This window comes from Sphaerodactylus townsendi, linkage group LG08, assembly GCF_021028975.2.
Source record: "Sphaerodactylus townsendi isolate TG3544 linkage group LG08, MPM_Stown_v2.3, whole genome shotgun sequence".
NCBI classification, from domain to species: domain Eukaryota; kingdom Metazoa; phylum Chordata; class Lepidosauria; order Squamata; family Sphaerodactylidae; genus Sphaerodactylus; species Sphaerodactylus townsendi.
Window position 1 is genome coordinate 61,671,702 of NC_059432.1, and position 26,223 is coordinate 61,697,924.

The following is a 26,223-nucleotide window of genomic DNA, read 5'->3' on the forward strand; positions in this document are numbered from 1 at the left end:
GGCCTCAGAGCATGAACATATTTTCTTAAAAGCTTTTAAACTGATCACTGGGTGAGCTTTGCTACAGAGGAATTTCCAAAGCATGGATGTCACTACTAAAACATGGCACAATTGGTTTCAGGCTACTTACATGAGCAAAAGCAAGGGTTCCATTACCCAGCGTGAAGATAGCACCTGCATTTTTGTGAAAGCTCTTTACTCTTGAGTCTGCCACTATTTCGCCAATCTGACCACTGGAGAGATGGCCAAGCTGAGTGCCAGGTTGAAGGAAAACAGGGCGCAAAGACAGGTGTATTGACTTGGAGGTGGGGTTAACAGAGAGAATGCAGGCTTTTACCTGTAAAGAGGAGGAGAAAACCGAGAAAAGAATTTTGGAATTCTTACTTGGTTGTATCAATACATGATTGCACCAGAGTGATAATGTAACTTTTGAGACAGCAGCATTCTAGTCCTCATGAAGGCGAGTAGTTTATAAATGTGTCCATGTTTATCCTATTCCATACCGCCGCTCTCCAAAATTCCAGTCATTCGACAACATGAATCATAGCAGCAGACTTACGTAATACAGAAGGAAATACACAAGCATAATTACACAATTAATTCTAATTGTGGAAACTGCGGAATTCAGATTTATTTAAAAAGTAAAAACATGCTGTATAGTATACACAGCCCTGTAGTTCTCTACATAATGAAGCCTGATTAGTCAAAGCTGTATATAAAGGATGAAATCTGACCAGCTCCTTTAGAGGTGCCCAAAGGCTTAGGCATGCCCAATTGGGGACTTCTTCAACCTATAGTCTCTTGCGCCAAATCACAAATAAACTGCTTCTGAGAGCTCCGGTCACTTTCAAAAAATGATTTCCAAGTGGTCTGGGGACTGCCCTTACAGAAACATAAGTGCAAAGCCCAAAGGAAAGCAACCAAGTTTTTAAAATTCCAGCTATTGCAAATAACTTTGTAAAGGAGAAAAGCAGCTCTCAAGGGTATAGAATATAGCTGTGTTTTTTACTATATTGCAAGTGATTCAAACAAGATTTTTAAAAAACCTATAATTTTCCAATTTATTTGTTGAACTTCAGAAATCATCAAATCCTGCAACTGATTCCAAAACACTGAATGTTATGACTGATACTTAAAAGCCAAATACAAAATTTGTAAAATTTCCTGAATGTTACAGTGCAGGTTGGCATATTCCTGTTTCTAATTAAGTGTTTCTATACTGACAATGGAAACCACATAACCTTTCATTTCATACTTTTGAGTCTCACAGTATCACCTTATGCAAGGCTGGCTTAAGTCACTTACCGTCTGACCTGGAGAGTAGTTCCTTGATTTTGTAGAACCCATGTGCATGACGTCCACAATTCCAGGAAAGGAAGACAGAAAACGAAGAGAAATTCCCAAAGGAGTCACCTAAAAGCAGAAAAAAAATACAGCCCTACTATTGGATTTAAAAAACTAAAAATGGAACTGATTCCCTGATCTAGATGAGGCTGTAGAGAAGCTAGCTCATAAGCTTTATAGACAGGATCTTAGATTTTCACAGATAAAGCTGTAATTATGGGACTGGCTGCATTTGTAAAACCATATGCTTTTAACACATACTTCTAGTCAAACTGGACTGGACTGGTTTTGGCTATAAGAGGGGGGAAAGACAACTTCATCTCCATGTTCAGAAACAATGCAGCTCTGAATGCTAGCTATGAATGGTAACAGCAAGGAATGGATATTGCCCACATACCCTCTTGTGGGCTTCCGGGAAGGATCTGGCTGGCCACTGAAGGAAACAATACAATGTACTATACGTGCTTTGATCTGATCCGACTATCTTTATGCTCTTTTAAAATTAATAAATCGTGCTGATTTACTGAAAGTATGCTCAGACTTCCACACGATGAAACACATTATGATATTTGCAGTTAGAAATCACCAAGCAGACATTTAAAAGCTCAGACCCTTGGCTGAGTATATTAAATCAATGAACACAAAAAAGATTCTCTTAGTCCTAACATGTTATCACAGTAGTACAAGTTTACCTCATTAATCCGGGCCTTCACCACTAGCCCAGGTAGCAAACTAAGGAGTGTCCAATTTTGCACTTCTGTTGCAATGGCTGCAGCAACCTCCGACTGGCTGATAGAGATGCGGATTATATTCCCATTGTTTTTTACTTCATCAATAAGGCAGTTTAAGTATTGTCCTATCTTCAGTTCAGCTCCTGAAAGTCCACCATTCACAACCATTACTTCTCATAATCAGAGCTTAGTCACCATTCTTCTGACATCAATATCATATTGATTTTTTATGAACAATTGTCTGATTGGTTCCACCATTTGTATTATATATAAAAAAATAAGATCTTAGGTTGAGCTGTTTCTCTTGTGTAAGTCTTGTTTCTTTGAGCAAATCTTGCATAAAAGGTTCCTAAATGGAAGGTGCTGAACAGTGGAACTGACCATATGAAACAACAATCTATGCTGGAATTTTTAACAATCCCCAGACAAAAATCAGAAAGATCATTCCATCTCTACTCACATCCGCCTTTATTGTTCTCTATCTGTAACTTACCAATGCAGTCCTACAGCCTGTACATAAACTGCTTTGGAGAGCAACTAAGCCCCATAGCATGGAGATGCACTAATCTAATGTCCTGTGGATGTAAATTTCGCTGCTGTGCAAGCACAAGGTTCAGAGGTGGTATGCCAGGGAGGAGTGGGGCTGAGTATCCTATGCCCACTCACAGCCCACCCCTTGTGCCAAAATAACTCTACCTCAGCAAAACACAGGTGTAAATGTAAGTCGCCCCACTGAACTTACTAGATGTGAAAAAGTCTTCTTTGTCTGCCTCTAGCAACTTTCACACAGCTGTGGTTCAGCTTAGGATACTAATTCAGTTTGCAGGTCTTTTAAGGACTATGCAAACCACAGTCAAAATAGCAGGAATAGAAGGGTGCTGAACCAGAAAAAAGCTGAAAAGGGCTTTCTGAGGCTTGTTGGGAAAGGTTTGTTTGAATCACTACAATATAGTAAAAACCATAGTTATACACTTTCATTTTCCACACTCTTTGAGAGCTGCTTTTTTTCCTTTGCAAAGTTTCTTCCAATAGCTGGGCCATTTTCTCTGTCAAGTAACCTTAGAGATGTCTGGATTACATGGTTGGTGGCTGAATTTCCTTCTATGTGTACCAGATTGCCAGTTGTGTAGGTGTTTGCAAGAGGGATTTGAACTTTTTTCTGCAGAACTACAAGGTATGTTGTTGTTACTTGGCACACCACAGTCCAAGAGACTGGGTTGGGTGTGCTTGTTCCTTGCATTTCATTTCCTTGGTAGTATGATCTTTTTCAAATTTCTTGAGTAACCATGCAAAGTAGCTGGGGCTGAGGACTCAGTTACGCTTTACCTGTTTCTTTCACTTTTAGTCCATCACCAAATGCACAATTTTAAGCATAGTTGTACCTTTCTCCTTAGCTTGGAAGTAACTCTGGGCTTTCTCTCGAGGGAGAAATGCTTTTGCTGCATGGACCCCAATGTCAATGAGGTAGCCATGATCTTCCTCACTAGAGATAAATCCAGAAAGCAACTGTTGGGAGAAATAACAGTTTAAAAAGAAGTCTTACTGATTACCCCAACCTGCAACAAGCAGATGTTTTTCTAAAATGATCTTCTGCTCCCATATGCGAGAAATGAACCCATATGCTAGAAAGCAACCAAGCGCCACAAAAGGGAATTCCTCAACCTTGGGGCATGGAGGAGCAAATATTTCCTGTGCAGTAGAAAGAAAAATCAGACCAGTTAAAGTGCTTGTCTGACCTCAAATAGGAACAGAAACAAGTTAACAAGTGCACTACTCTACTCTTTGTACCTTCCTTTTGTTCAAAATCTGTTACAGAAGTTACAGAGATCAATGACATACATTTTGGTCTCTCTTTTCAAATTGATTCATGGGTATTAAAGCTTCTCTGCTATAGAAAGATACCCAGAAGTACAGAATTTTGATAAGACACAGCTCCTCCGCCAGTAGAGTATTATGACAGGAGAATCCAAAGTGCTGAGATTCTACTTTTGGCATACCCATTGAAGGGACAGGGGCATCTTAACTACATCACAACAAGAAGACCTAACATGCAGTATCATCAAAGCTCAGGGAAGTCGTAACTAACATACCATGCCTGTTCTCAGAGCAGCAGCATTCAAAGCCTTGTTGACATCTCTGGGATTAAGCGACAGCTGTATACCGTGATGCCCTTCAGCATTCTTCTCCATACCAATCACAGCACATCTGACAAGCATTCCTGGTGAGAACATCTCTGAAAGAGGGCTCAAATCCTGCATGAAATAATTTTATGGGAACAAAGAATAAAATAATGCATCATGCCTAAAATCAAGAGTGATATCCAACTGCTGATTGAAAAGTCTACCCACATGAACTATGCTGCCCACAGCAATTTAATCATTTGTTTGAGTGTGCCAAGAACAAAAAGGAGCAGGTTGGGATATGGCCTTCAGCTAGACAAAGCTTAATTACTTTCTAACATAGGAAGCAGACTGAAGGCAATTTCAATCTGATATCTGAATGTCACTGGCCACTTCTGCTCCAAACTGGAATCACAAAAAATGTGACTCAAGGTCCCAAAATAGTGTTTGAAAAGTAGTTTTATTTTTAAGGGAAGAGCCATGTTAGTCTATGGCCGTGGTGACGAACCTTTGGCACTCCAGATGTTATGGACTACAATTCCCATCAGCCCCATGCCAGCATGGCCAATTGGCCATGCTGGCAGGGGCTGATGGGAATTGTAGTCTATAACATCTGGAGTGCCAAAGGTTCGCCACCACTGGTCTACGGCAACAAAAATAACTAAGGGCCTTAAAGACGAACACATTTGTTGTATTAGAACAGGGGTAGGGAACCTGCGGCTCTCCAGATGTTCAGGAACTACAATTCCCATCAGCCTCTGTCAGCATGGCCAATTGGGTGAGGGGGAGTGCAGTGAAAGTCCTCCCCTCGTGGTCTGAAACAATTAGGAGACGATTGGCTCGCTGTGTTAAGGTGGCTGTGGACAACAGGAAAGGCGGTGTGTGCTTTGTCTGATGCCATTGCTACTGATTTGAGATGCAAGCAAGGCATGGTCAAGAGGTGCTTCCTCTGCATTTTCTCTCAGGGGGAAAAACGTGGCTGGGGTGGTTCAGTAGCTTGAGGTGACCTTTCATCAGATGCACTGAGACAGTAGTTTATTTTGTTTCCATTGAACTGGCAAGATCTTAATTTCAATGGACATTTGACATTTCTTGTATTGTGCAAAACAGCAAATGCACAATAATACACAGTACTACTGGATATATAGCTAACCAAGATCTGCATTAAATATTAATTAAGTCTCCTATACCATTTGCATCGGGTCATAGTGTACAGAACAAAAACACGCAACAGAACCGGCAAGAGAATTCTCTGTAGGATAGAAAAAAATCGGCTGCTAGGACTCTTGATTGGTACTTGCAGAATTCAACCATCATCCTTCACCATGTCTTACCTTTACTGGCTTATCTGTGGCTACTTGTTCACTCAGCATATCACTGTAAGCCTGACAAATGCGTGTCACCTGTACATTCCCGGAGAGCCCATTTGGTAGGCTGATTGTAAGCTCAAACTCGTTACACTCTTTCACACAGCCCAAGACCAGCACTCCATCAGTGAGAGACTGTTGAGTGAACACAGATAAATAATGACGGATTATGGGAGTCAAGCATTTCTCAGGTTTTTTACACATTTGTCTGGGAAATGGATGTTCTTGAGGGAGCCTTAAAGTTTATAACCAGACCTAAGCTACCCAAATAAAAAAAATCCCACTTTGTAGCTAATATATGAAATATTTCCCACAATAAAGAATTATCTACAACTGACCCCTATGAAACAATATGAAATACTGCTCAGGCAGCCCAATCCAAAACCTGAGACAGCTGGGGATGGAACCACTACCTTACCACCCTGTTGCCTCCAGAGGGCTTTCAGGCAGTGTGGGGAGGAAGCTAAAACAACCCCCCTGAGCTGAAAGCCCTCTGCAGGGCTAAATGGAATTACACCAGCCTTTTGAGTGGCTTAAGTCCAAGGGCTTGGCTGCTGCATTCCCAGTCCGAAAGCCCACCTGTGGAGGGCATAGCCCCATGCTGCCTTTATCAGCCCATTCCTCCCCCACCTATAGGATTGGGTCACTAAGGTGCAAAATAAATCATTATTATAAAATAAGCCAAACCTCAGCTGTCAGAAGTTCAAAATCCTTTTCATTGGTTTTTACAACTGCTTTCTTTTCTGGTTCGAGTCTTTTTGGTTTTGGCTCATCTTGTCGGGTTTTCTTTCTTTTTGGAGCTGGCTCCTCATGTTGTGTCTAAGACAGTTTTATTTGGGGGAAAAAGTTAACATACGCTCAAGAACAGACACTTCCCAACATTCAGAATGTTTGGGCATACCAGAAATGGAAACATTCTCAACCTAACATGCTTAGAGCATCACAGAAAATGAACATGTAATATTAATTTTATTTTCTACATGGATATCTGAAGATTGGCTTAAATCTTGAAATCTAACGGCAAGCATACAGATTCTAATCTAAAAGAAGATAATCAAACTCTGGGTTACATGCTTTCACAAATTTGTGTTAAGCCCTTTGCCCTCCAAAAGACAATTTGGCTTCAACATGGTTAGTGAAAGAAATGTTGAAAAACTGTTATGTTCATTAAAGTCTGGGGGATTATTAACATGAAATGTGATAGATAAATAATTTGGACATTACCGCTACTGAATACAATGAAACTGCACATATATTTTGTCCCTATCTTTCTCTCCAGTGATTTCATTTGTATATTATCAGGTTTCAGAATGAAATTCTAAACTGATTGTTATAAAGAAAGCCATATTTGGGATTTGATTAGGAAAATAATCACAGGAAATGAACAAATTTCATACTCAAGTCAAGTTCTTAAACAAAAAAGGAAATATAAATTTAGAGGTAAAGCATGCCCCAGCATGCCATAGGTCACCGATTCAGTCCCCAGCATCACTAGATAAAATTATCTGAGGTTACAGGACTGCAAATGAACTAAGCCTTGGATACTAAAGAGCCTCCGGGACTAGACAAACTAGTGATCTAACTCAGTTTTCATGGGTTTATAATTTGCATTACTTTGAATAAATTATCCTCATCAATTCTTGGGTGTTTTGTTGCTTTTCCTTCTTGTGTCGTCTTCTGTGTGCCCCCTCGAGGGAAATTCTCTTCGATAGAAGACATGGTTGTCTTTCTGGTAAGAAAGCCACAAAATTGTCCACATCAACAAACTTCACCCAAAAAGGTAATGTCAACACTTTAAAAACATATTTGCATTTTTCAAGTACAACCAATATTAAGTATTTTTTTTATTTTCAACAATTACTCATTAGAACAAATTTACTCTCCCTGATGAGATGGGGATGCATTTTACACCAGTAGTCTTGCCAATTCATGATGTAAATCATAGCAGTGACACCTGTTTTGCTCTGTTGTTGTCAATATTTTGAGACAAGAAGAAAGGATAGATGGTATGGCTCCATGCTTGAGAAAAAAATTACTGGATCCACACAGTGCACTGCAACCCTTACACTGAAGTCCTAAGCAGAATAACATCCTTTTGAGACAATTAAGAAACTTCCCAGAACTGCAGCGTATTGTCAAACTACAATTTCTACAATTATTTGTCTAGACAAATGGATCTAAAACACAAACATACTTTTTGAAACATTTTTCAAAAAGGAACCTCCACCTGGGTTCTGTGTTGGCGCAACCCACCTTACCCCCTCATTCTACTGCATGTGAATTCATCCACTAGTGACTATACAACACCACCCCCTACCCAAATAAACGCGTAACGTTACCCGCACTTTCTACCGTTTCCTTCCCAGCTCACCCAACTGCCTCCCGTAAAGACAAGCTCCCACCTCTTGCCTTCTCTTCTTATCCAAGAGTAAAACACATGTGTGAGGACAAGTTTTGATAACCCGGAAATCAAAATGGCATAAGGCGGAGACCGGAAAAGGTCAACCGGAAGCATACGAGTGAGTACCCGGAAACCGTAGAGCTAAGGGACCATTGGCTGTGCTAGAGGGGAAGAGACAGAAGACGACGAGCACATCAGTTATCCAATCAGGTGACAGTTTGCGGAAGCAATTCCGCCATATTCGGAAGGTCTGGGCAGCGCCATCTTGTGAGTGAAGGACATTGAATGGTTGATATCTGGAGTGGAAACGGTTCGTGAGTTCAGGGAGGTTTGGCGGAAGCGTGAGTAGTTTTTAGTAAAACACATCTCCTCTGATGCCCTCTCGGCTGGCTTGTTAGTGCCGTCCTTTTTTGTACGCATTGCATACATCATGTATTTTGATGCTAACAACAAACTTGAAGGATAGGTTGGTGTAATTATCATTTGCGAACGCCTCAGATTGAGAGTTTTGCTTAAGGCTAGATATTGATTTAATCGCAGAGGTGAGAGATATTTAAAGCCTCCGTCTCAAGGCAGGCAGAGGGAGTCTGAAAGGTTGAAGTGAAAACCGTGATCTCATATGTTGCTATCATAATTTGTATGAAGACTTTGGGATTCTGCAATGTGATGCAGTAGCTAAAAAGGCAAGTGTAGTGCCCAGATCGCACAAAGTTATAGTATTGCTTTACTCTGGTTAGATCTCATGGAGTACTGTGTTCAGTTTTGGGCACTGCATGTTAAGAATGATGTCGACAAACTAGAATGTGTCCAGAGGACGATGAAAATGGTGAAACGACTGGAGACCAAGTCCTGTGAAGATAGGTTGAAGGAGCTGAACTTGCTCCTGATAACTCCCCCCTAAGACTGTTGCTGTACCATAATGATTGAAGGTGTATTTGGAATCAGTTATTTGAGGAAAGGAAATAGAGAGCGGGAACATACAGCAAGGAATGCCTTAGCATTAAGTACTTTTAATGCAAAAGATTGAGGCGGTTCTTAGCTGCTATGGTTTGTTAAGGTAAAAAAATGTCCAAAAAGGGTTTGTAAGGTCATGTCCTTTCTTGGAAATGTCTTGAAGACAGCCAGAGAAGGTGAGGCATTTTTTTTCCTTCTGATGGTGTGGAGCACTTTAAAAGAGGAAGATCCTGGGGGAAACAGACTGGATATAAAGAAAGGCAGTTAGCAAAGGAATAGTCATCCTCTGGAGTGAGCCATCAAATATTGTGAGTATGGCTTCTCTCTATGAGAAACTTGGCTTCTTGGAGACTGTAGAACAATTGCTTTTTAGTGACTGTGAGGGAAAGTGGCAAGAATACTTTCTTTTATTGCCCTAAGTATGGGACTGTCATAATTTTTACTCATATTGTTCATTAAAGCTTCCAGTCTTACCTTATTGTTTCCCTCCCCTTTCAATAAACATTACTTGTTTAAGTGTCTTCAGTTTTTGAGTGGGGCATCCATACTCCTGTGGCTACTAACCTAACCCTTTTGGACTAAAAGGGCTACACAGATAAATGGAATAAAGTGAGTAAATATTGTGTATTTACTCTGTATTTTTAAATCTAGGACAAGCAGTGATGGCAGGACACGATTCTGGATCACATCCTCAATTCACAGGATTTCAAAAATACTTTAATTCTTATACCATAACAGGCCGAAGGAATGTAAGTATGCACTCAAATAACCATAAAGCATGCTGCTGAAATATGTTTGATTTTATTCATAGTGTCCTTTTGTGTTTCAGTACGTACTAGCCACATACGCAAGCCTTGCGATGATCATCCTATACTTCAAACTAAGGCCTAAGAAACAAAAACCAGCTCTAACAGAGCAATAAAATTGGTAAGTGCCCAATCTCTTTCATTTCTGTCATTGTTTAGCAAGAAATAATATTGCATTTGATCTGATCTGGATAGCTTGATATCATCAAATCTTGGAATTTAAGCAGGGTTGATCCAGGTTAGTATTTGAATGGGAGACCACCAAGGAATGGCAGGATTGCTACGCAATGGGGAGACTTGGAAGCCCTATTGAGTTGCAATAAGTTGCTTGCAACTTGCTGAGTGGGGATGGATTGCAATTTGCCTTAAAAAACCCAATAACATGAAGTCATTGTTCACAGGTTATTTTTTTATTTCCAAGTTTGTGTTGTTTCTCGTTTGAACCTGAAAATGAAAAGGGGAGGGATTTCTACTAGTTCTTTTCCTGACAAACTTTCTGATGATCATCTAGGATTAGTACTCTTTGTAAGAAAATGCTACATGTAAATGTGTGGCCTGGGACCTGGGGTTGATGTTGACCCACATTGATAAAATAACCTACAGTTGAAGTCACTAAATATTTGTTTGTTACTTTGTAATTTTATATATCCTTCCCCTGCAACGTGGGACACATGTCCTGCAGTTCCTCACTGAAGCGTAATGGGAATCTTCATAGTAAAAATACAAGATAGCTGTTTTCAGTATCACTTTCTCTGATGTCTATAAATTAGATTCTGCCTTAACAGTCCATTTTCTTTCTTATCAGGTTGTTGATAGCGAACGTCCGATGTTGTATTGGTTCAGTCAGCAAAAACTGATTTACAGTTCAAATAAATCATGAACAATGATGGAGTCTGTCTTCTGTACACATTGCCATTAGTGAACTAACTGTTCTACATAAACAATGCATATTTCTAAAGTGGTCAATTTATAGTGCCTGTTTCATCTGTCCTGATAATGGGTGTTAGAACATAATAAAGGTAATTCCTAGTCGAGTACTTTTGCATTTCTGGAACATATTGCCTTGTATTCGGCTTGAAATGTAAGTTTTCATTTTGTAGTATGAGAGCAATACATTTTATGAGTACTGTTCTACTTAAATAGGCTGTTTCATCTATGACATTATAAACTTGGGGCAATGTGAAAAAATCAACTGAGCTTTAACAGAAACACTTTTCATTGGCATTGATGGATTAATAGCTGTTTAAAAACTTTATGTTTATATTAGAGTATTCATAGTTCTGCAGCCTAATTGCTGTTATGGATTTCTAAAACCACTTAATACCCAGCTAGAGGATCAACAAATACATATTAGAAACAAATTGTTACCCATGTTAGTTACTATGGTTTAGTCACATAGCAGACAGTTTTCTTACTAAACATAATGTTGTCCAGTCACTTGTCAGAGGGAAAACGCGTAACTACCTTCTCCCTGACACCTAAGAAAGGGCATATGCAAATCTTATTATGTTTCAGCCCAATGGTAAGTATTTAGAGTCCTATGGGAAATTGAGCCCTATGGGAAATTGGGCGGGATACAAATATGAAAAATAAATAAAATAAGTATCCAATATATAAGTACATGATTGATTGCAGGAGAAGCTTAGAAATACCCACAATTTCCCTTGTTGTGCTTCAGAATGTTAAACTTGATGGTATTACTTCAAACAGACATTACTGCAATACTTCATGGTAAGAATTGCACAAAATGATTTGTCTTTATTACAAAATATCAAAAATATAAAACTGTACAGAATGTAAAACTAGGGCAGTTGCCTTTTTAAAACCAACAGTTCAATTAACTTCTTGTGGGAATTCAACAACTGGTAAACAATGTTGTTAAAGCAATGTTGTAACTGAAAGCCGGCGGGACAGTTAAGAACCCATTATAGAAAAACAATTGGTGATTCTAGTATACACTTTGTGGAGAAGAGATTCTACACTTCTATCCTAAAATAATTTTTCTCCTGTCAAAGAGCTTGCTGTATGCATACAGAAAACATAAACAATGCCTCAAATAAAGATTGTCACATCTGTAGAAGGTCCATCTCGAAAGCATCAACTCAAATTATGCCAGCAGGCCAGCCTACTTCAAAGCATTTACTCAATCTATACTGTCATCCTTTGAATAAATAAGGCATCTCACAAAAGCCAAATAAGGTTGGTGAATTCTCTCTCCCTATTATAAAAAGAACCCAAAACTCCATGTGAAAACTCCAACTGAAGCTCTTTGAAGTGGTTAGACCTAGGAATATGAGAAAGTAAGTGCTGTGAAAAAGCTGTTCAAATAATGTATTATCCCTGTTGTTTACAACTGGTCTTGCAGTTTAGAGCTGACTTGAGGATACAAGAAATTCTCTGTACACTTCTCTAAATCAAAAGCAATCTTTTCCCACATCAAACCCATGATTTCAGTGACGAGTAACCTTCAGTTACTTGAAGGTGCAGCTTGGGTCACAGTTTACTTTGCTTGCTCTGGCAGAGAGATCCATTTCAGTTCATCATAGTGTTAAATAATGCAAATTATTCTGCAACCTTTACTCACAAGGCTTACACAACCAAGTTTTGAAATTTCATAGTTTACTGGGAACTATATGCCCCAGCAGAAAGAAGCAGATTTCTACGAGTGAAATGAAGATGTATGACAGGGGTTGATTTAGTCATGTAGGTACCTAACAACAAGTCCTGAGAGTTTTCAGGCAGGTTTATATGGCCAGTGGCTGTAGTAAAATCATCTGTTTCTAAGTCTTCAAAGGCTTTTACAGCATCCCACAACTTCACGGTGTTATCCATTGAACCTAATGAGAAATGGGACAAAGTTAATAAAATCTGCATTCACAGTGTAAGTAAATCCATTCAGTATGTATCACAATCAGGTTGACAAGTTAAAGTCTTTTGGAATACTAATGTCAGTGCTTTTTGTGTAAGAAAAATGGTGCCTGTACGTATGGCTAAAGATGGTTCAGTTTCTTCCCCCATCCCCTTCAAATCCCCCTTAGGCTGTTTCTGAGGATCCAGTCTCTTTTTCTGGCTAAATGGAACAAGCTCACACATTCCTGCCCGCTCCCCCAGGAGCCAAATTGCTAATATGCTGTATCAGTGAATACTGAGAAAACAAAAGCTGAGTAGCATTACAGAAGCTCACTGAATCACAGGATTTACGGTGAACAGATGAGCTCATTGTTAACACTGCATTCAATTATCATATCTGAGTAACTATGATGCCATGTTACAAACCTCTATGACTCTTACATTGTAACGCATCTTAAGACCTTTGGGTAGAGGAAAAACAATAAATAAATGTTTGTGTGCTCCTTTCCCTTTTATGTGAAATGCAGTTGAAGACTTTCGTGTTTCAGAAGCCTTGAATTGCACTTCCCTTTCCCATGATGACCTGGCAAACCATAGTTAATTCCTGTTTAGATTCCTGGCTTGGGAGGAAGAACTAGTGTACCTAAACATCTACATATGGTCATCATGACCAGTTAAAGCTTGAAGAATAGAGCTCTTTGTGCATAAGAAGCATGAAGACCACAAGAAATCACAACAAACAGCCATTATTTCTGACCCACTGAACAAGAAATCTTGATTTACATACCTGATGCTAAAATTTCTCCATCTCGACTGAACCGCAGTGCATAGACTGTATCAGTGTGTCCTTTTAACTCCCCCACCATCAAACCATGGCCAATATCCCAGAGAAGCACTCTTCCATCTGTAGCTCCAGTTGCCAAGAATCTTCCGTTAGGAGAAAATGCTAATGAATGAATTGGTCCCTTGAACAAAAAAGTAAAGTCATTAACAGGATGACATGTTAGCATCTGTCTATATGTCAGTCATGATTACGAAAGTGCCTGCCTTTAGTATTTTGTAATTTTGCTATATAACCAACACTAGATAGATATACATGGAAGCAGGCCAGGGCTAAGGAGCAGAGCATCTGCTATGCCTGCATAATCTACCAGGTTCAATCCCCAGTATCATGAGTGAAAAGGATCATGTAGTAGGTGATGTGAAAGACCTATCTAAAGTGAGCCACAACCAGAGCCAATAATAATGACCTTGATAGACTAATTATTGAATACAGTATAAGGCAACTTTATGTGTTCAACACCTACTATTCCAGTCCCTTGCAATTAACTTCAGCTAAGATCCAAAATGTTTCTGAGTCACACACAATGTCTTAAGAGTCCCAGTAGGCTTTTTACTCTTTCAACAGTTACATTCCATGCTGTGTCTCAAAACTGCTTTGCAAAGTTCCTTCAATTTCAGCAGCAATTTGATAGATAGCACAGAAAACTGTTTGAAACACACAAGTTTCTAGTAGTATAATTTCACACTTTCAGAAATAATGTTCCCATTGCTGGCTGTGTTAGAAGTGGTTAGCATGATTTTTCAGGTTTGAATGATATTACCAAACATCAAAAAATGTGCAGATTTACAGCAAAGTATTTAAATCACTATCGGTTTCTTAACACTGGATAGCCAGATACGCAGGTGCAAGTAGGCCGTAAAGTAGTCTTTCCCTTCCCTAGTATAGCATATTTGTGGGAGATTGTCAGCTCCCCAGCCACAGTAATCTGCAACCACACTAAAGGATTTGATAGTGGGAGGTATGGTTCCAAGTTAAAAGAGACCCAACAACATACATGCTATTTACCTTATGGGCACCGTCCTAAATTTCCCAATGAAAAGAACATCAGAATCTGTGTACAAATCTCCCAGCTCTTCTCTTCACTAGCTTGTAAGAAGTGGCGATACTTCTTACGTAACAAGTGCTTCTCCCTGCAAAGGAAACCAGCACCTTCCAGGTACAAAGTGGTGCTAGTGTCCTGCATTCCAAATCTGGCTTTAGGAGTGAAGTCCAAAAAGAAAGAAAACAAGAAATGCAAGGTGTGCTTTTGAGGTGGTCCATCTCCACCAGCTGGCCATCCCTATCTCAGGGATTATCTCTATGCTTAGAAGCTCAAAACTACTATTTCCATGTGATTTTAATTACATTAGTTGCACACAGAGCAAAAGTAATTTTAGCATTATTTTACCTTATGTCCTGTGAATATTCTCACACAATTCCCATTCAGAACATCCCACAGCCGCACTGTCCTATCTGCTGAGCCTGTAGCAATGTAGTTGGAGTTTGGGTGAAAACGTGTACATGTGACATCAGCAAGGTGACCGGCAAAGATTCGCAAAGGTTGGTAATGATCTGTAGCCCACAAACTGAAACCAGTACAAAAAAAAATCATAACAAGAAGAGTCTAAAAGCGGCTTACAAACTCCTTCCCTTCCTCTCCCCACAACAGGCACCTTGTGAGGTAAGTGGGGCTGAGAGAGTTATGAGAGAACTGTGACTAGCCCAAGATCACCACCCAGCAGGCTTCACGTGTAGGAATGGAGAAATAAATCCAGTTCACCAGGTAAGAGTCTGCCGCTCATGGAGGAGTGGGGAATCAAACCTAATTCTCCAGATTAGTGTCCACCGCTTTTAACTGTACACCAGAATTTGACGGCTTGTACTTTAAAAAGAGGCCATGCTTGTTTCACAAGGGTTTCCAAACTTGTTATTTTGAAGGACAAACATACTGCTTTGAGGATTTCATGACTCTAATTGCAGTTTTAACTACACCATGGACAGACTAAATGAATTTTTAATTCTTCTAAAGAAAAATATACTAAAAAGGAATCTCTTTTAATTTTTAGCACAGTACAAAGCAACTTCACTTGAAGGATTCATTCTAGATGAGATATACAGCTCACTGACACTTCAAAGATTATATCTAGATGAAAAGCGTCTGCAGATTCTTACCGAGCTATCCTGTCATGACCACCTGACACAAAGTAATATCCATAGGGTGAGAACTGGGTGTCCCACACAGGGTAGTTGTGTCCTTTGTACCCCACCAAGCAAGAAAATGTCAAGAGACTCCACAATCTGATTGTGCCATCCTCTGAAGATGATAACAAATAGTTCCTGTCAAACAGAACAGTAACGCCATATGAAAGTAACAATCTCAGCCCCAAAATATCTATCACAGAGTAGCACTTATAGTAATGCCAGGTGTGTTATAGATGGTTAACATAATATAACCAAACAGTCATAACGTAAATCATCAAAAACCTCCTCTTCAGCATACACCTGGGTGTTATTTCTTGTTCATTTTTTACTACAAGCAGAGTTTTAAATACTTTATTTTCCCTTGTTCCTCACTGGGGATCCAAAGTGGCTTACATCATTCTCTCCTCCATTTTATCCTCACAACAAACCTATGAAGTGGGATAAGTTAGCTCAAAGTCACCCAGGAAGTTTCGGTCTCCTGGATTCTAGTCTGACACTAACCACTATACAGAAAAGGTGGCTGACAGGCTATATGCTTGATCCATTCATATAGCATTTTTAAGTCTGCATCTTTTTGAAGTGGCCTTTCTGCAAAGTTGATTTTATAAAAAGCTTGGCTTTCTTTGAATCTTTCAAATTCATTAGTTTACATAAACTCACACATCTTTAAATTAAAAAATTATAGCAAAAGGAGAGCTTGGGATTCATGGTCAGAGATATATTTGTCATACATGTTTGGTTTGACACACACAATACCCTATTATCAGTACATCCTACAATACTGCTCACTATAAACTTCTTGCTATTGGACAAAGCCTAACTGAAGACCAGGATTTCAAATAAAATGACACTGAAAGTGGTTTTAGCATCTAATGAGGTATAGATCCAGCGGCGTGGGGGGGGGCAAAATGTTGCCTGGGCCCTGCCCCCGTGCCCCCCCTTAACTTAGTTTAGCCAACTGCAAAGAGCAGCCAGCTGAAAAAGCAGCCTGGCTGGGCCCACCAGGTTGCTCCAGGCTTCTGCCAGGCCTGAGGAGCGGGGCAAGAGGGGAAGGGGGAAGGGTGTGGGGGTGATTTTCCGCCCCCCATGTGACACCAATGGCACACACCTGGGGCGGGGCACCCTCCACCCACCCCGTGGTAGCTACACAACTGTATAGATCATTGTCTGATGCTCACACAGCTGTTCATCCTTCTCAGGAGCCATGTTGGCAATTGTCTTGAATTAAAAACTCAGATTGTATTATGTCTCCAAGAAGAAACCTTTTTATAACTTAATGTTCTATTTGCACATTATTATTAAGAGATTTTACCTATCAGGGCTGAAGCTTGTACCATAGACAGGTCCACCGTGACCATATAAAATCTTCAACTCGCTTGCTGTTTTCTCATCCATGATCCTTTCTAAAACATCGTCCGATTCTTTATCTATGATGCTAAGATCTGAAGGGGAAAAGTTAAAGTTCACATTTATAGAGCTTGCTGGCAGTAGCTGCTGAAGTTTAAGTACAGTTAACACTAGAATAGCCCAAGTACTTCTTTAACAGAATAATTCCATAAGCTCAAAGACATTTTGATCCAAATAATGCAACTTTTTTTTTTACTAATTTTGACACTACAGCCTCTCACAAAAATCAGGGACACTTATACCAAATTTCCATTAGCCTTCTATTTGCTAAATATCTAAAAGATATTTAGTTATATCTTATCTAAATATTTATAACAAGCAATTTTGCAAAAACTGAATTCGGTTCTAGGTAGAATCAAGTATTATTGTCAGTTATATAGAGATATGAAAGTTAAATCTATAAAGAATTGGGTTACCTGCTGCCGACTTTACACCACGTAGTTTTTTGGGTGTCACGGACCATACTCTGACAGTGGAATCAGCAAAACCTCCTACAATCATGCTAGAGTCATCTGTAAAGTCCACTGCTGTTAGGCCCTGCATACAGAAAATGTACCATTTAAAGATTTTAATATATTAAATGATAGATAAAATACTTACATTACATGCTCTTGTTCAAGGAGAATTAGCCACCCAAAATCAACTTTATACTTAAAATGGCAATTATCAGATTATATAGCAAATCCCTTTATGTAAAACAAAATGCACTATACTTGGGCAGAAGTAGCAGGGTCCTCAATTTTGGCTGGCTCCTCCAAATGTTGCTCCTGGTGGGAAAGGATATCACCAGGAACAGCTTTGGAAAGGAAATGGAAATCTGCTGCAGAAGGGGGGAATTCATAAAACTATCTGCCTTCCATTCTTGAAAATCCTTCTGCTAGGTCCAAGCCATCATCATATATAAGGTAGAAGGGAAAAGACACTGCTTCGGGATAATATAATTGGCTCAGGTAATAGATGAATGAGGGTATTATTAAAAAAATAACAAATGATTACTAGAATTTGTCAATATTATACATAGTTTATCAACAGTCATCTTTCAGCCTGAGTCTAACCATGCTTTTGTGGTAATGACCGCTTTTTCAGAACTTACTTGAGTTCATCCTAACTATGATTTGTCCTACATGTTTTCTTTGACCCTCAAGTATTTTCCCTACAGTGATCCTCATTGGATATTTAAGAGATTTCCATGAGATTAGCTGGGCCAAACTGCGCCCGGTGCGCAGTGTTTTTTCCGCCCCCCGTGGGCCCCCCTGTCCTCCCCCGTGACGCCCCCCCCCCGCAGCGCGCCCCTCCGCCCCCCTTTCCACACTTACCTTAGTTCCTTTACTTTTTCTAGTACTTTTTCAGGCTGAAAAAACCGGCCTCTTTACAGTTCAGGCTAAAAACTGCCTGAGGAACTATACTTCCCAAGAGACCTTGTGAGCCCCAAGGTCTCCTGGGAACTGTAGTTCCTCAGGCAGTTTTTAGCCTGAACTGCTGAATAGGCCGCTTTTTTCAGCCTGAAAAAGTACTAGAAAAAGAAAAGGAAATAAGGTAAATGTGGGAAGGAGGCAGGGGGCGCAAGAAGGGAGGGGCCAGGGACGATTTTCTGCCCCCAGGCATGCGCCCGGTGCACAACGCACCCCCCACCTCCTTGCCGCTATGCCACTGAATTAGCCTTAGGTATGAGGTATAAGTTCAAGCAAAGCAAATATTTAAAGAAGCATTTCCTTAAAAAAATAACCAGTTACCAGTGTATTAACTCTCCTGCAGGTAGCATCACAGTCTTAGTGCAAAAGTATTTTGTGAACAGTGCCACCAATCAGTGCTGCACACTAACCTGATAAGCATTAAGGAATGTGTAGAAACAGATGGAAGGCAGACAATCTGGGCCAAGACGAACACGCTTAGTGGCTTCCTTCATATTCATTATTTTATCCAGCTTGTCAGAATCCTTTAGCTCAGGAAGAGGGATTCTGTATGAAGATAACACACTTCAATAGACCAGGAATGTCTTAATTCCATAAATTCCATAAATGTGTAACATTGGAAAAAGAGACTGAATTCAGTAATACTTTAAAAATGGATTTTGCATGTTTCTTATTAAATTAAAACACTTTTCATTTATCTATATATATAAAAATGGAACCATGCGTTTGTTGCTTCAAGAATAACCCCGCACCTGCTGGCCCAAACGCACTGAAAATTTCACAGACACTTACTCATTCCCCCAACTGTGTTCTTACGTACCTCCCGCTGTCAGACAACACACCTGAGCCAGATAAAACATCTTTTTCCTGGTGCACCAGGTCATGAAGCTGCCTCTGTGTAACTGTCACCCTTAGAATGTTCGTACCCTTAGAATGTTCGCTCAAATGGCCAGATATGAGCAGTGAAAACAGTACATAGGCAATAACTCCAGTGGACGTGAAACACATACACAAGTTGCCATGTGAGACGTCAGGTGGGGTTCCCCCCCTCACACGCAGGTACCTTTCACTCTCTGTGCCTCACCCCCCACTACCACACAACACACCTACTCTCATACACATTCAGCGGAGGGAGAGGGAAGGGACGGAGGGGGAGGCATGCAAGGGAAGAGAAGTGAGGAGGGGACAGAGAGTGAGGGGTGGCATGCAAGGGAGGGGAGGGAGCAGGCCCAGCATCTGGATATGACCCACCCACCCTAGCAGAGGGAGACGGGAGGGAGGGGTGGCATGCAAGGGAAGAGAGGGAGGAGGCCCAGCATGTGGATATGACCCACTCGGGAGGGGGAGGCATGCAAGGGAAGCTCAGGAGGGGGAGGCATGCAAGGAAAGATAAGTTAGGGAAGGGAAAGAGTGAGGGTGGCATGCAAAGGAGGGGAGGGAGGGGGCCCAACATCTGGATATGACCCACCCACTCTAGCAAAGGGAAAGGGAGGGAGGTAGGGGGAGGGGTGCCATGCAAGGGAACATGAGGGAGGGGAGAGAGTGAGGGGTGGCATGCAAGGGAGGGGAGGGAGGGCCCAGCCAGCCTAGTTTCCCTGAATACTGAGGCTACAGTTCAGAAAACCAGGTTGGCTCTGAAGCATGCGTTACTCAGGAGTAAGCTCAGTAAAGCAACAGTGACATACTTTGAATGGCTGAGTCACGCCCCTCAGAGGGTTTACTCAGAAGCGACACCCATTGCCACCAACCAAACTTACTTCCAGGTAAAGGATCGTGACCAGCCAGCCTAGATGTGTGGGAGGGGTGCCTTTCCATCCCCCCTCCAAGGAATGCAGTCACACACATCAATGACATCGCACAGTATCAGGCTGCGTGTTTGCATGAGCATGTACTGCTGGCCTCTGCAATTGATTTGCTGCTACTGTTCCTTTCCCATTTCACCACAATAAGCCACAGCAACGTGTGGCTGGGCCCCGCTAGTACTATATAACTTATTACATTCTTCAGAAAAGAACTCATTCCTGTATACTATAAAATATATTAGTGATGTTTTGTTGAATGGAAATAGGACTTCCAAATATTTAGACATTTTAATTTTAACTGATCAGCTGATCAAGTGGAAGTGTGGATTGAACTTCCACACTAGCTGTCACTGTCTGGCTGTCACTGAAGTGAATAAACTTGCGTCTGGACCGCACCTCATCATGGGAATGTGTTCACATGTTTTAAATGTTCCTCCATACCAAATTATTATTATTATACCCTCCACACAGAAACTGGATATCATGGAGAAGGGTTCTATAGCCTAACTTCCTCCCTGACATGCTACTTTTCTATGCAAATGGAATTTTGTATATGGAGAAACATTCAGTTATGTGATTACTTCACATAATCTGAAGTGGACCAGCCAAACACAGGTCTTTTCTTTTTTCAAGTTACCTGTTCTGAGGAGGAGCATTTGGATCTTGCTTTTTACTTTTTGATCCCATGCTGTCTTTTTTAGGTTTCTTCTTCTTTGGCTTACCCTCCTCATTTTCCCCCTCTTCGTCTTCATCATCCAGAGGTAATTCAATTTCTGGTTCTTTTAATAAGCCAAAAAAGACCTGTAAGCCAAAGTATAGAGCACAATGTTTTATGCTATTAAAAACAGACTTAGTGAAATGAAGAACTAGTGAGACGATGAACTGCTACTGAATCAACAAGTTGTTAAATGGCTTAAAAGTCAATTTTGCATGTTTCTTACGGAACCACAACACTTTTCATTGATATCATGTATTAATGGTAGCTAGTTACAAACGGCCAATCAAATGTCAGTAATAAAACTAGCTTTGCTTCATTTGCATCTAGTCAAAGAAGTCAAATTAAAATATCGGATACAAGTAAATACAAAGGCCACAATCTAGAGAGATGATGCCGTCTAGAGAGATGATGAGCAAGGCCATGAACATTCCCTTTAAGATTTTTTTTTCAGTTTAAAGAAAAACAGCAGACTAATATACCCTGCAAGTCACATCACAAATATATTTCGCAGCTTTCCTGAGTTTTAAAAATGGTTGCCATGCCATGAAGGCAACTCCTGTTGAAGAAATGCAAGTTGAAAGCTTCCTCCTAAAGTGCACATAGTTAGTTATGTGGACTTTGGACTGCAGCCCAAGAGTTGGAGCATTTGGAGAGCTTCTGTGTCTACACCAGAGCTCTCCAAGGTATCTCTTTATTACTGCAGTTGCTTGAAAAAATTAGTGTCCAACATCCAATTTAGCACAAAGCGATATCATTCAGAAGATAAAATTACAAAAACCAAAAGGTGAGTTCAGTGTAACAAAGAGAACAACAACAAATAGTTCTAAACTTACTGGAAATGAATGCAGTGCAACTATATATTAAAAGCCATAAGCTGTGGATGCGCAAATAAACAAAACAGATTGAAACACAATCTTACATAATGTTACAAACAGAGGATAAAAGCCCCTACAGTGATCAATGTCTGGTGAAACAGACAAAAAAGAAAGTACAATGAGGTAAGCTAGACCTCCTAAAGGGTGCAAACAGTCAAACTAGCTCCTTCAGTCACTTTCTATAACCAGACAACCGGTGTGATAAATCATGTTTTGCGAGGAAACAAGCCCCTTCTTCAGCTTTCAGACATGTAGCTGTTATTCTGCTGCTGCCTGTCATTAGGAAATCAGAACAGCTAAAAAGTGCATGTTTGTCTTTCCAGACTAATCACAGGAGCACAGCTGCTTTCTGTATCATATTGACTACTATAGGAGCTTTTATCCTATGTTTGTAAGATTGTGTAAGATTGTGTTTCAAACTGTATTGTTCATTTGTGCACCCACAACTGTTGCTTTTGTTTCAATACAGTTGCACTGCATTCATTTCCAGTGAGTATTAAACCTACATATCCCTGACAAAACATAGTCAATAAGTTATTCATGTCCTAGTGAGTGTAAAAATATCAGCATCATACCTTTGCTTTGTTAGCCTCCCGTTTTGCCTCACCAGCCAGACTTCCTACCATAGCATCAATTTGTTGTTTACTACGAGGCATTCCATCAAATATATCAATGTAAAGATGCTCTTGAACAATATTCCAGATCTGATTATTCTGTTTTTCCTGAAGGTGTCTCTTCAAGAGCTGGTAAGAGTCACGGGAAATGCGCAGCACAAACTTGCTCGTTCGAAAATCCAGCATTGTCTCATTCCCTCTCATGTGCTCTTTTTTGGTTAAACTTGATAATATACGCAAGTCATCGTGGTAATAACACTCCTGATCCCCATGAAACCTAGAAGAAGGTTTTAGAGTCTTGAAAGATAACTCTCCTAGACAGCTTGAACTGTATGTTCCTCAGAACATCTTGAGAAAGCAATAAATAGGCACTTATCACAGACAAAGCACAGAAAACCATGGTTGAGATTTGTGGATACTTCTAACAGAAACAGCTAGCAGCCCTTCATTAGCATTAGCGCTTGGTATAAACCCAAAAACTAAATGAACCAAAAAATATTTGAGGTTCATAATAATTTTTGAAACTCAGATCGAAAAGTACCAGAGATTTTTCCAGTCTTAGGTACAGATAACACCTTCTTGCCCTTCCTCTCAAAGCAGAGCCTGGTGAGAACTTTGTCCATAATAGGAGACAATACAGTTTCAGTGTTTCGCTACTGAAAGCCCTTTACCAGCACAAAAAAGCACCTTATTATTCATTAGTTTAGTATAAATTTTATATATGGTATAAATACTTTCATAAATAAAATACCAATAGTTGGGAATGTCTTAGTTGTGTTATATGAGATTTATCACAGACTCCACAACTGACACTGATTGACCACAACTGGGCACTTACTGGTTCTCTCTTCTTCCCAGAGAGAGTTTCAGAAAGCATATTGGGTTCCTGATGCCTGTCTTGAAACAGAACCACACAGAAAAATGCAAATGCTACATACACGGCTGCTAGATCACTACATAACTTTTACATTACATCTGAAGATCTAAAAGCTTTAGATTAGCTATCTAAAAGAGAGAAACAAAAAATGGAATTACATGTAGAAAACTACATTACTTTTCAAAGAAGGACTTTGCTTCATTTTCATGTTCATTGTAGACTAGCTCCAGATACATGTGCACAAAGAGAGGATAAAAAAGTTGTGATAGCTCAGCTCGATGACAATCCAGAGCACATTCAATGAAGTGTTTCAGTCCACTGTAATAATCTTCATAGAGCGCTGGGTCTCCCTGCTGGTTGTAGGCAGACAATACTGCACTCACATCTGGTTGATCTTCCATGAGGACACCAACTGCAAAGCATCAGGGTAAAAAATTGCTTTTAGGTATTGTAATAATTCAGTCCTAAACATGTTTACATTGAAGTCCCACTCAAATTCATTGACAAGATGATTGATAGGATGACAGTATATCAATGATTTAAGGCCTGATTTCTTTTCCACAGCATTTGCTGTCATATTCCAGTTACCAATTAAAGTATGGAGAAGTCTGAGTTGCCCAAAAGAAAAACAGTAGTTATGCTGAAGATGTTGGGAAAACTGTTCTGTTTCCCAACATTATGTATCCAGCTGAAATTTCTTAATATAGTATATTCAGTCCCCCATTTACTGATTAAATATTACAGGTTCTTCAGTGATAAGAATATTCACTGAGAAATCATACTTGAGAAGTGGAGATTCACACTATTTAGTCCAGATAAATATTTGGGGGCTGATGCTGTTGTGTTCCTCTTTTTTGTTTCATATTTATTTATTTAAAATATTTATTGGCCCACCTTTCCCCAGACAACTGGAACAAAAAGCAGGAAGCAGAATAAAAGCAGTTCAGGCAATCAAGCAAATAAGCACACAAACCAAAAACAGAGCAGAACAGTAACTGCTCTAGCTATCAGCAGTTCTTCAAGGCCTCATTGAAGAGAAAGGTCCTTCCTAACTGTTGAGTTTTTAACTGGAGATACCAGGGATTGAACAGAAAACATTCTATATGCAAAATATAAGCTACTGAGCCACAGCTTAATGTTGCAAGCTACTTTGGGAAGCCGTTTAAATAAAAGTGAGAAGAAGTACAAGAAATTACGAATTATTCTGTGAAATGGCAGAATCAAAACTAACAGAGCTCAGTTATTTCAGGCATAGTGACCATGTGAACTAAGGAACTTTAACTAAGGAACAAATCCACAGCAAACTCAAATCTGTATGACTGCAACATACAGATTGCTCGTCCCGTTATGCGTGTAGTACACGTTGGGGTTTCTTTTTTACTTTGCCTGTCATAACCATTGGTTAAAAAATACCTAAAAGCAAAGTTGCATGAACTCTTGGAAGTGGTCCGCACACTTTCTCACCTTTCCCGGAGGCTCCCAAGGGCGCCGCCGCGGGGACCGTGCCAGCGGTAGGAGCGATGGCAGCCCCAGGCTGGCCAAAAGTGACGGTGTTAAGCAGCAGTTCCCCCGGTCCGGAGGCAGCGATCCCGAGGCAGGGCTCTTGCCCTTCCCCGCCATGGGCTGCCTGCCCACCGGGCGCCAAGGAACCGAGATCAGCCGCGACCTCATCAGCAAGCAGCCGGGCTTCCCGGCGGAGGATCTCTTCGGACTCGCGAAGGTTGCTACGCCGCAGGAACTGCAGCACGGCCAGTAGCGTCTGCCGGTCGGTGGGGAACTGCGAAGCGGCAGGTGCAGCACTGGGGACCGCCGGGGGCTTGGAGTCAGTGGTACCCCCCGCAGCCTCCCCGTCCGCCAGGGGAGCAGCGGCAGCAGCTGCGGGGGGAGCAGGAGCGGGAGCGGTACTTGCTGGGGACTGAGGTGGAGGAGGAGGCGGCGGCGGCGGCGGCGGCGCTGCTGCTCCCCCATCGGGGTCTGGCTTCACCGTTACCGCTTCGGCTGGTTCCTCCGGCAGAGCCGCCATAGCGGATCTGAACGGCCTCGCCTCTCACTCAGGCAGCCCGCGGATTTACGACTGTCAGGGCATTGTGCTTAAGAGTGAAGCCGAAACGCTTAGCGACAATCCGGTTGTTGCTTTACGGCATTTCCGGTTGCTGTCCCGGAAATGCAGAAATATCCGTTGCCAATTAGTGTAGCTGTTCATTGGTTTATCCGCGTTAGATGAGTTTGTAAAGTCTGTAATTTTAAAATAAATTTGAAGTCTTCTGGAGATATTTAGACAGTGGAATATAGCAGGTTCGCACCACGTCGGCAGAGCCGGTTGTTAAAATGGTACTTGTAAACAATCAGCTGTTAAATTTATTGTCGAAGGCTTTCACGGCCGGATTCAACTGGTTCTGGTGGGTTTTCCGTGCTGTGTGGCCGTGGTCTGTGATACACATCTGAAGATGCCAGCCACAGATGCAGGCGAAATGTTAGGAACAAAATCCACCAGACCACGGCCACACAGCCCAGAAAACACACCAGAACCACCTGTTATTTGAATCTCAACACTGGATTTAGGGTTATGGTGAAGCGCATTCTAGGTTTTGTAAAATCAGGCGTTTTTATCCCAAATCTAAATGCATTGCATAGAAGTAAATTGATTGATTTCCATATGACTCCTGCTTGGGGGAAATAAATGTGATTAGTGGGATGTGTTGGGTTTCCGGACTGTATGGCTGTGTTCCAGTAGCATTTTCTCCTGACGTTTCACCTGCATCTGTAGCTGGCATCTTCAGAGGATCTCCTCTACTGGAACTACTGGAACACAACCATACAGCCTGGAAACCATACAACGCTCCAGTGATTCCGGCCGTGAAAGTCTTTGACAATACAAATGTGGATTGCAGGGTTCAGCAGAGCTCAATCCCTACTTTAT

General features: G+C 40.9%; 3 protein-coding genes across 9 annotated transcripts in view; 1 reads left to right on the top strand and 2 right to left on the bottom strand.

Annotated features, from left to right (window-relative positions):
* Positions 1 to 8,056, bottom strand: part of PDCD11 (programmed cell death 11) — a 36,755-nt gene extending 28,699 nt beyond the window's left edge. For 3 of the 5 annotated variants that reach the window (XM_048505332.1, XM_048505331.1, XM_048505328.1), the window contains exons 1-9: positions 7,965 to 8,056; positions 7,177 to 7,291; positions 6,250 to 6,381; positions 5,530 to 5,697; positions 4,166 to 4,327; positions 3,458 to 3,581; positions 2,037 to 2,218; positions 1,306 to 1,413; positions 131 to 337 (exon numbers count right to left, since the gene is read on the bottom strand). In XM_048505332.1, the coding sequence (XP_048361289.1) occupies positions 131 to 337; positions 1,306 to 1,413; positions 2,037 to 2,218; positions 3,458 to 3,581; positions 4,166 to 4,327; positions 5,530 to 5,697; positions 6,250 to 6,381; positions 7,177 to 7,281 (1,188 nt within the window). In that variant the 5' untranslated portion in view covers positions 7,282 to 7,291; positions 7,965 to 8,056. The other 2 variants (XM_048505329.1, XM_048505330.1) reach the window with 2 other exon arrangements.
* A 97-nt stretch (positions 8,057 to 8,153) lies between these two features.
* ATP5MK (ATP synthase membrane subunit k) lies at positions 8,154 to 10,757 on the top strand. 3 transcript variants are annotated; one of them, XM_048505938.1, is made up of 4 exons: positions 8,154 to 8,304; positions 9,569 to 9,666; positions 9,747 to 9,844; positions 10,529 to 10,610. In XM_048505938.1, exons 2-3 carry the CDS (start codon positions 9,580 to 9,582, stop codon positions 9,837 to 9,839), a joined length of 180 nt encoding a protein of 59 aa, XP_048361895.1. In that variant the 5' UTR covers positions 8,154 to 8,304; positions 9,569 to 9,579; the 3' UTR covers positions 9,840 to 9,844; positions 10,529 to 10,610. The 3 variants fall into 3 exon arrangements, with proteins under 3 accessions (XP_048361895.1, XP_048361896.1, XP_048361894.1); XM_048505939.1 differs by having other exon boundaries at positions 8,182 to 8,287; positions 10,529 to 10,757; XM_048505937.1 differs by having other exon boundaries at positions 8,184 to 8,273; positions 10,529 to 10,757.
* A 698-nt stretch (positions 10,758 to 11,455) lies between these two features.
* TAF5 (TATA-box binding protein associated factor 5) lies at positions 11,456 to 25,372 on the bottom strand. The gene is made up of 11 exons (XM_048505936.1): positions 24,768 to 25,372; positions 23,481 to 23,715; positions 22,388 to 22,703; positions 20,857 to 21,020; positions 18,828 to 18,963; positions 17,422 to 17,542; positions 16,911 to 17,040; positions 15,569 to 15,733; positions 14,805 to 14,982; positions 13,361 to 13,538; positions 11,456 to 12,560 (listed from the first exon to the last, which is right to left on the bottom strand). The coding sequence occupies exons 1-11, from the start codon at positions 25,324 to 25,326 to the stop codon at positions 12,343 to 12,345; spliced, it is 2,400 nt and encodes a 799-aa protein (XP_048361893.1). The 5' UTR covers positions 25,327 to 25,372; the 3' UTR covers positions 11,456 to 12,342.
* Positions 25,373 to 26,223: the final 851 nt, after the last annotated feature.

Excerpts from the sequence above, each read along its gene's own strand:
- ATP5MK (XM_048505937.1), top strand. The coding sequence starts at position 8,249 with ATGGTTGATATCTGGAGTGGAAACG. Across the intron at positions 8,274-9,568 it reads TGATATCTGGAGTGGAAACG|GACAAGCAGTGATGGCAGGA; the intron begins GTTCGTGAGTTC and ends TTTTAAATCTAG. Across the intron at positions 9,667-9,746 it reads CCATAACAGGCCGAAGGAAT|TACGTACTAGCCACATACGC; the intron begins GTAAGTATGCAC and ends TTTGTGTTTCAG.
- TAF5 (XM_048505936.1), bottom strand. The coding sequence starts at position 25,326 with ATGGCGGCTCTGCCGGAGGAACCAGCCGAAGCGGTAACGGTGAAGCCA. Across the intron at positions 23,716-24,767 it reads CTTGGGAGCCTCCGGGAAAG|TTGGTGTCCTCATGGAAGAT; the intron begins GTGAGAAAGTGT and ends GATGCTTTGCAG. Across the intron at positions 12,561-13,360 it reads TGGAGAAATTTTAGCATCAG|GTTCAATGGATAACACCGTG; the intron begins GTATGTAAATCA and ends ATTTCTCATTAG.